This window comes from Antrostomus carolinensis, unplaced genomic scaffold (assembly GCF_000700745.2).
Source record: "Antrostomus carolinensis isolate BGI_N321 unplaced genomic scaffold, ASM70074v2 scaffold91, whole genome shotgun sequence".
Taxonomy (NCBI): domain Eukaryota; kingdom Metazoa; phylum Chordata; class Aves; order Caprimulgiformes; family Caprimulgidae; genus Antrostomus; species Antrostomus carolinensis.
In genome coordinates, this window is record NW_010294518.1 from 228 (window position 1) to 9,767 (window position 9,540).

Genomic DNA, 9,540 nt, shown 5'->3' on the forward strand with positions numbered 1-9,540 from the left:
CCTCCAGGATTTCCTTCTTGAAGAGCTTCCAGCCTTTGCCCTTTAGGACTGCCTCCCAAGGGACTTTACTGACCAGTCTTCTAAACAGTCCAAAGTCCACCCTCTGGAAGTCCAATGTGGCAGTTCTGCTGACCCCCCTCCTTGCTCCACCATGGATCAAAAATGCAATCATTTTGTGATCGTTGTGCCCCAGGTGTCCTCCAACCATCACATCTCCCACAAGGCCTCCTCTGTTCACACACAGCAGGTCCAGGAGGGCGCCTTCCCTAGTTGGTTCACTCATGAGCTGTGTCAGGAAGTTGTCTTCTACACACTCCAGAAACCTCCGAGACTGTTTCCTTTCTGCTGTTTTATACTTTCAGCAGCCATCTGGTAAGTTGAAGTCCCCCACAAGAACAAGGGCTGGTGATCATGAGATTTCTCCCAGCTGCTTGTAGTATCTCTCGTCTGTCTCTTCATCCTGGATGGGTGGTCAGCAAGACTTCACCCAGCTGCTTGTAGAATATCTTGTCTGTTTTCACCCACCTGGCTGGGTAGTCTGTAGCAGACTCCCACCATGACATCTGCCTTGTTGGACATTCCACCGACTTTTACGCACACACACTCAAACCTATCATCACCATCACTGAGCTCAAGGCAGTCAAAACACTCTCTAATGTAAAGGGCTACCCCACCACCTCTCCTTCCTTGCCTGTTCCTCCTGAAGAGCTTATAGCCATCCACTGCAGCACCCCAGTCATGAGAGTCATCCCACCACGTTGCTGTGATTGTGACTATGACATTGCGATTTAAGACACTCTGCTACTTTTTATTCCATTCTGGCACCACTTCCAGCTAATGCTGCCTGGCATTTTCTGTTAATTGTTTTCTTCTTCCAAATGGTTGTCTGTGTTGATTGTGCACTTCAGCTGGGCTATGGATTTCACCCCCAACATAGGCATACTGCCCCTGGGCTCATCTCTACTGAGTCTAGTTTTACCCCCTTCCCCCTCAAACCTAGTTTAAAGCCCTGTCCATGAGCCCCACCAGTTCACGAGCTAGAATCCTTTTCCCCCTTTGACATAGCTGAAATCCATCTGTTGCCATCAGACGCAGTGCTGTGTAAATCTCCCCATGATCAAAGAAACCAAAATTCTGCCAATGGCACCAGCCTCTGAGCCATGTGTTAATCAGGTGTGTTTTCCTGTTCCTTTCAGTATTCACTCCTGCCACTGAAGGGATGGAGGAAAACACTACCTGTGCTCCCAATCCTTCAACCAATCGCCCCAGTGCCCTGAAGTCCCTTTTGATTGCTTTTGGACTTCTCTCTCCTACCTCATCAGCTCTGACCTGCATGACCAACAGTGGGTAATAATCAGAGGTCTGTACCAGACCAGGGAGTTTCCTAGTAACGTCCCTTACCCAGGCCTCAGGGAGGCAGCAGACTTCTCATTCTAGAGTCGAGCACTACTGTCAAACTTAGCTCCCAGCTTGAGGGATCGAGAGTCTGACAATCATATACATAATGTAGTCTGAATCTCATATCACCCTTTCCAGGTTAGATGTCACTGTAAGCAACTAGAGCTGAAGTGGAACAGTGGCCCTTATCAGCTTGTATAGAAGCCAGGAACCATTGATAAGATATCACTTAAAAATACTTTTTCTTTTTTTTTTTTTTTTAATAGTACATATTTATTAATTATGTAGGTAAGTATCTGGCAATCCGAAGTATAAATATCAGTCACAAACAAGAAGACATCTTTTTTTCCACTCTCAAAAATACATGCTCCTGAATACTCCCCAGTGCAATACAGACTCAGTGTGGTCTACCAAGAAAGCACTATAGTCCACTGAACAAGGAAATAGCTGCCGTTCCTAATTTTCTACACATATTTTGCCAAGAATGTCATTATTTGTCAAAAACCTGGTAGTATCTAAAGAGGATCTGAACTCAACTAGATTCGCATTGCAGAGTACTTACCGCCCTTCGAATCTATGTTTTAAAAAATCAAATAATGCTTTTTGCATCATATCCGTTACCTAGAAGCAAACCAACAACAAATTAATCATCACATAGGAAACTCATAATACTTGATGCTAATGATATTATCTAATAAAGTTGATCTTATATCTGAACAATATGATTTGAAGGTAAGTAATTTATTCTTAATCTGAATTCTGATACTAAGTAAAATATATGTAAGCAGGAATCTGGTAGAAGTAAAAACTCTGTATTTTTGTCTATGAATAAATTATGTTATTCAGCTTAACTACCTTTGAACATTCAAATACAAATGAAGCACCATATTTATGTCAAAATAAAATGATTCACAACAATCACTTACCTCATATCCCTTCAGAGAAGGCCCCACTAAAACTACTGGTCGCATAGAAGGCACTACATCATAGGGAGGGATGTGCTCTGTCTGAAAAACAGAAAAAGCTTTCAGCATTGCAGCACCTAGAGACAGTGTTACACAGTACTTACAATATTAAGAACTCTGAATTTCCAGTGATGTCACCAACACAGGAATCATGGATTGATTAACTTTTCCCAAAAACTGGTAGGACAAGATAAAGACATAACAGGTTCAGGGATTTCTTTTGAAAAAGTTTTTCCTTGACTTTTGGTTTCCTGGCTGTTTTTATATTTGCTCTGGATAGCTACAAAACTGTCATTCTGGAGACATTCACATGTCCCACTCTGTAATTCCTAACTCATTAACTGAAAAGGTTATTCCAATAGTTAATGACTTGAAATTATTTACTCTAGAGTTGTGACATCTGTTTCTCACCAAAATTTTGTGGAGGCAAATTATGAAGGAGAAAAATAAAACAAAAAGGGAGCGGAAAAGCATAACACATCTCTTTTTTATGTTCAAATCTGCCCACTGCTTGACAAAACCTTGTGACACCACTGCAAATTCCCCTGGGAGCACTCATAGTCTGACTTCCACATTTGCACCTGCAATTCACTTGCAAATTAAATCAAAATAATGACTGATCAAGTTAGTATTTATAGAAAATCTTCATAAGCAGAGCTTGGGATAGCAATCCTTCCACTTTGGGAAGTTCCCATCACCACCCAAGAATGGATTCTGTTAGTATAATATTAACCAAACTTGTTACTGATGTATCATGCACAATTTATAAAACATATTTTAAAATACAAAGATAAAAAGATTGCCTGCTTCCAAAGATTGTGATTTTTTTATATTATTATAAAAAAAATATATATAAACAAATTAAACTGGGGTTTTTTGTTTGGTTGGTTGGTTGGTTTTTTCCTTGGCTTTCAATATATATCACCAAGAATGAGTTTAATCAGAAAGAGTTTTTGTTTGTAAGGGAGGGTTTGGTTTATCTTTGTCTTGGGGTAAAAATGCTTGAAATCCAAACCCAGAAACATGTGGGTGATATGGATAAAGGTATGCCAGATCTATTTTTCAAATGCCTGCATAGTACATATACATCAGTCAAGATCACAGAATACAGTCATTGTTTGTTGCTTCAGTACTCAATGTATCGCAAGGTATTTCACAATAACATTAAAATAAGTATATACATTCCAAAACACAAAACCACAAAGACAGACATTGATACAGTGACAGCACAAAATGCTACACAAGCAGCAGTCTAAAGCAGTCTAAAACATGGAAAACATTTTTGTTAATGTTTTTCTATGTAATTTATCTTAATTTTTGTTACCTGTAGCTTCACCAGATCATTAGTAACATAAGAATGAATACTAGTGCCCAAGGCATCATAAGCATGTGAAATGAATTTTTTACACAGTGCAGAATCTGGCTCAATACATTTCAAAACCCTGCAATTATGCTGTGCCAGTATCAAAATGTAGCCCTCCACTGTTCTTGCTAGCATTACTAATCATCTGATAAGCATATTAGAAACAGATCCTAAGAAAAATTCACTACAGATATATAAGTGCTAATAGCATGAGTGTCCTGACGCTACAGATCTTTGTCTTAATGTGGCTGACTCAACCAAAGGTATTCATGCTAGAAGTTAACCAGCTATTTGAAAATCAGGGAAAGCACAGAAATTACCTCATTTGATGGAATATGGGGTATTTTTAAAATCTGTTCTATTGAAACAGGCTTTTTTTTTTCTCTAATCTTTACAGTTTGAAGTAATGAAGCTGTCAGCGGAAAACTGATTAAAAGTTATGTAATGGAAGCATAAAAGTTACTTAATTTATCATTAAAGAATCTAGTATTTTCTAAGGGATTGGCACTGAGCTATACAGTTTTCACTTGCAGATTCAAGTTCAAATATGAGCTCGCAATAAAAACTAACATAGTTTTGACTATATGGCTTTTGGTCAGTGGTTTGACTATGATTAGTTTGGCATGCTCATCCAGTATTTACTGTAAATGTTAGTATTACAAAAACCACTATAAGCAGTAATGATTCTGATACAGAAGAAAAGAGGCACCACAGAATGAAGAGAGAGATGGGCCTAGCCACCATCCAGGTCCAGGTCCAAGGTGGTTCATCTAAAAGCTGCATCTTCAGAAGATGCTTATACAGACAGCATCCAATACATGTCAACATGTATTATTCTTCCTTAGCACTTATACTCGTTTATAAATATGACTAAATAAGAATGCTCAGACATAAGAAACTGCTGTTGATTTCCATCGTGGGCTGTGAATGACATGGTACTTAACAGACCCTACTGAAGCAAATACTAGTCACTCTGGAAGTAAGAAGGATCTAATATTATTTAGAAGAGTGCAAGAAGAAAAGAGAGATAGAAAAAAAGTTTTATTTACTAAACATGAAACCCACAGAAATGGCAACAGTGTCACTTGGCACTGTTTATAAGCACTATAAGTGTGTGTTGTTACCTGTAGATTTAAGTGAGTGGTTAAAAAGAAATGAATGAAGACTGAGATTTAAAAACAAAAAAGTAGAAACTGCATAGTTTGGCTGCTACCTAATGTCTTGATGACTTATTCCAGCAAAGATCCTAGAAACGTACTGCAGTTTGCTGTAACAGGATACCAATTGCATAATTCTGTAGTTATCTGGGTTACCTATGGAGAGACATTGGCTCTCCTGGGAACCACAAGTACCATTTCCAACAGCTAAGATACTAAAAAAGTCTGACTGATGGATGGCAAGAACATTTGGCCAATAATTTATACATGACAACAGGAAAAACTCAAAGTAAAGCGTCAAAATAAAACTGGCGTTTTCTACTGGTCTTGTTCACCTGCAGATTTTGCACCTAGTGAATTAGAAGTTTAAATACTGACTAAATTAAAAATACAACTGTTTTGACTATTTGATTTCTAAGTACAATCTGAGTAACTGATTAGATTCCAATAATTATTTCAATAGACTGAGTTATAAGGGAAAAAAAATTGAGAAAGTTAGAGATAGAAAGTATAACCATACACTAGAGAAGTGCATTGTATGGATTTGTTAGAAATAAATTTCTATCAAGGCCTTCCAAATGTGTCCTATTATTCCATCAAAAAGGATAAGTACTGTAGCAGAGTTTCACTGACCCACTGAACTCAGGACTGGTTTATTTTCATGTACTGAATCCACTAACAGCTTGATATGTTACTTCCTTAATTACAGAATAGCTGCATTGTTAACCTGCGATAATAATGCTAATGATGCCGTGGCAGGATAAACACAGGTAATGTCGATATAAACTTACCGATTTCTGCTTCTGCTTAGCTACAGCAGCATGGAAAAGAAACAAAGAACAACAAAGCATGCATGTTATTGGCTTGTCAAAGGACGCAGACAGTTAACAGGACTAGAAATGTGACGCAGTGCAGGTGAGCAGGTGGACAGATGGGAGCTTGGAAGTCGGTGTTACCTTCTTAAAGAAGGGCATTCTTTTCTCTTTGGAGTGGGGTGATGTTACACTGTTTGCACTGGGTTTGGGGGAGCGATGGTTTGCTGGAATATCATTTTCTTCTGCATCTAAGCCAGTGGCATCTATGTCTATAGCTATATACAGACAAACAATTCAGAATTATCAGATGACAGGGAAAGTAAAGATAGGTTAAAAAGGAAATAACAGGTAAAGAAAAATAAAACTGTCCAGAGTTATAATTAAATAAATAAATAACAAAAAACCCAACCATGAGTACAAAACACAATAAAACAAAGGGAAAAATTTAAAGGTGCAGTACATCAGGAACAGAAGACAGAAGGCAATCTGTAACAGCTACTCTAACATTTTTCTCTGATCCTCTTACACAGCTACATCAGACATAGACAGATTTTCTCTTAAAGACAGAGCAGTAGTCAAGTTCATTCTTGGTATACCAGTATAAATCCAAACTAGTTCACTGGAACAGATAAGACTTTCACCAAGGCGAAAAACAGAACCTGGCCAACAATATTTGAATTATTTTATAGCAATGAACTCTAATTCAAAATGGTGACCACGAACTGAAATTTGAAGTGTCACTAGTGTGTCTATAGGAAATTACGGAGCAGAAAAAAAATCACTTTTGAAGACAAAATCTGTCTGATACTGGTACAATAATATCTAGATTTATCTCAGTGTGGACTACAATTGGCTTTTTAAACCATTTTAACTAAAAATGCACAGTAGTCAGAAGATACATTTATTTTAAATAATAAAAGCAGAGCTACTAATAGTGAAAACTAAAAGAAAATGGGTAGCAGAAGAAAGGAAATTGATCCCAGCTTGTCTCAGAGACCTCGATCCTGTTGTAAAGAGTGAGGATGTAGGCAGGGCAAAATGGAAGTGAATACAATAAACCACTACTGTTCAACCTCTACCCCAAAAGAATACACAGCACACAATGCTTACACTATAAATATGAAATATTTACCATTCTTGGCAAGTAAGTAATAATAGAAGAAAAAATCATCATTGACTCAGAAATAAGTACATTTTCAAAATGCAAAGCCATGTTACCATGAATGCTGAGTCCAACAGATACCTGCTAACAATATCCAAAACAAAACAAACCAAAAGCATTCTTGCTTACAATGCTCAATCGTGTCCTAAGTAAAGTATTAAATCTGTCTTCAGAAAGGAAGTACATACACAAAAGCGATCCACAAACATGCTGTACAACATCACCCTTGTGTGTAAAGATCTTACCCCCTCCTGACACACTCTGGTGACACATGCTTATCTTGCCCTGTCATTATGTCAAACTGATTCTAACTCTAAACATATTTGTAAGCAGTATAATTTGCATTGACTTTATCCAAACCCATAATTAAACATTGTGAACTATTATGAAACCACCTTAGTGATCTGCTTTCAGGTGCTTGATGAGTGAACATCAACTAATACAGCAGCATGTGCTATTAAATCATGCAACAAATAAATATTTCTGTCAAGCCTACATGCAGCTTCTGATTTACGAGACACTTGGGACAGCGATCGCTTCTGTCTGAATAAAGTATATGTTCCCATTTGAATTATTCACAGATCTGATGCATGATGCCTGACAATCCTTGAGTTACAGAACTGTGCCTTTGAGCCTGCCCTTACTAGGCAAGCCTGTGAGTAGATTGGCACCCTGTTTCTAGACTCCTGCTCCAAAAAACAGCCACAAAAATCACATAACATTTTCTTCTAGCAACACTGTTCCTTCATCCTCTTCATAAGTATAAAAGGAACATATTATCTTCTCTTGAATACAGGCCAGCACAGATGCTATAAATCACTCATAATAAGGCATCTGAAAACTCCTTCAGTTCTATGTTCAACTAAATTGTCAGTAAAGAAAAATCAGGGCTGTTAAGTTTTTCCTGTAAAAAAGAAATGCAGCATGATCAGCTAGATATGACTATCTCCTTTTTTCATTCTCAGTCTTCATACTATGTAACATCTTCATTGGTAGTTCTTTTACTGTAAATTATCTTTAGTTCACTGGGTTTTTTCCCAAGTCATTTTCACCATTATCCTCATCCTGTCTGGTGGCCCATGAGGACTGTGTGGATTGATTACTATATCAATATACTATTGATTATTTAAATGGCTATGAGCCTCCTTTTAATTTGTTTTTCACTGTTTCTTCACCTTGTTTAGCTTTTTTGTTTTTGTGGCACTAGTTTATATTGAAAAAAATCCCTGACTCAAAGTCAAAGTATGAAGTTAAGTTATTCAGTTAAAATCTCTTCAACCCATTAAACAATCCATGTATTTGTCATTTATTATCCTTTCAAAAAGAGGCCTTAAAAAGAGGGAATAATAATTGAACTGTTCTTCAAAGTCACTTGAGTTCTTGTGTTAGACAAACTATGCCTCTTTCACCCTTCTTGGGATGCCTTAAGATAAGCAAAAAAAAAAAAAAAAAAGTGCAGACCCAAAATCCTAGTATCACAGAAAAAGCTAATCTGAACTATTCATAAATATTCTTCAAATCTTCAATGTTACTGAACACATTTTACCAAATTTTCTTCTTTCTCCAGAAAACCATGTTTCTGAAAACTACTGTCTGAAGAAATGATTCAATGCAATGAAAATTACAGGATGGTTAGCAATTAATCAGTTGGTAACCTAAGTATGCTACCTGTTCTCTTACCTCTAAATTCCATGCAACATTCTGGAATTTTCATATGGACTCATTTCCAAATGTTTTTAGGATAAAAAAGAATACTACAGCATATCAGATGCTCTAACTATAAAATTACAACACAGGCCCATGGACACTTTTAATGCAAAAAGGCAGGTTGTTGAAAAAGTGGGCCTTAACAGTAAATATGTCAGTTTAAAGCCATTTAAAAGATTTAAGACGTGTTCTACAGACTTGTGATGGACACATACTAGTAAACTAAAAATATATATTAAAAAAAAGAGAGAGATAGGAACTTAAGGTGAATTATGATAAACAAATTGCAATTGTAATAACATTGGTTGTTACAACCAAATTCATGGTTTCACAAGAAAGACAGATACATTTTTCAATTCATTTAATCAAATGAATCATAACTTGATTGAATTCCTCTGTCTCTCTGTTAATGTCCATGTAAATATTTTAAAATCTTGAGGGTCATTTCAAGATGTCTGCTCTGTAGACCAGGCTCCATACAAACTAATATGATTGGAAAATACATATCTTTGCCTCAGTAGAAAAAGCACTAGCAAGATTCATTAATATTTTCTGATTTCAGGTATTCAAAATCTACATTTTCTCTCTCAGGAGAAGAGAAAACATCCACAATGCAGCCGCTGAATTTAGTAGAATTTTTTTCCTTTTTTTTGTAATCTTCTGCTATGCTTTTTTCAAGGAGCTAATGCCAATTTCCTCCACCAACTTGCCATGTATTTGCTTCATACTTTTTGAATCCAACCTATCTAAAGTTAAATCTGTCTGTTGATGTTCTAAATATAAATTAGTATTTGTGAAAAATTTGTCACAAAAGGCAAAACATATCCAGGATGCTAATATTATGTGAAGCACATCCTCATTATCAGAATTGTGAAACTAAAAGATCCTGTTATTAAAAAATAACGCTGTTCTTTATGCTACTGCAGACATTTTTATTCTTATTGCTGCTTTTTCTCCTGTACCACAAGGTATT

The 9,540-nt window shown here is 36.7% G+C and overlaps 1 protein-coding gene across 1 annotated transcript in view; it reads right to left on the minus strand.

The window, feature by feature from the left end:
* Nucleotides 1-1,960: 1,960 nt before the first annotated feature.
* The window catches only part of LOC104532420 (voltage-dependent L-type calcium channel subunit beta-2), a gene marked incomplete at both ends in the record, with an annotated part of 13,997 nt that continues 6,417 nt past the window's right edge, over nt 1,961-9,540 (minus strand). Inside the window, 3 exons of the mRNA XM_029087382.1 lie at nt 1,961-2,019; nt 2,325-2,405; nt 5,675-5,694. Of these exons, the coding sequence (XP_028943215.1) occupies nt 1,961-2,019; nt 2,325-2,405; nt 5,675-5,694 (160 nt within the window). The remainder of the gene's footprint in view (nt 2,020-2,324; nt 2,406-5,674; nt 5,695-9,540) is intronic.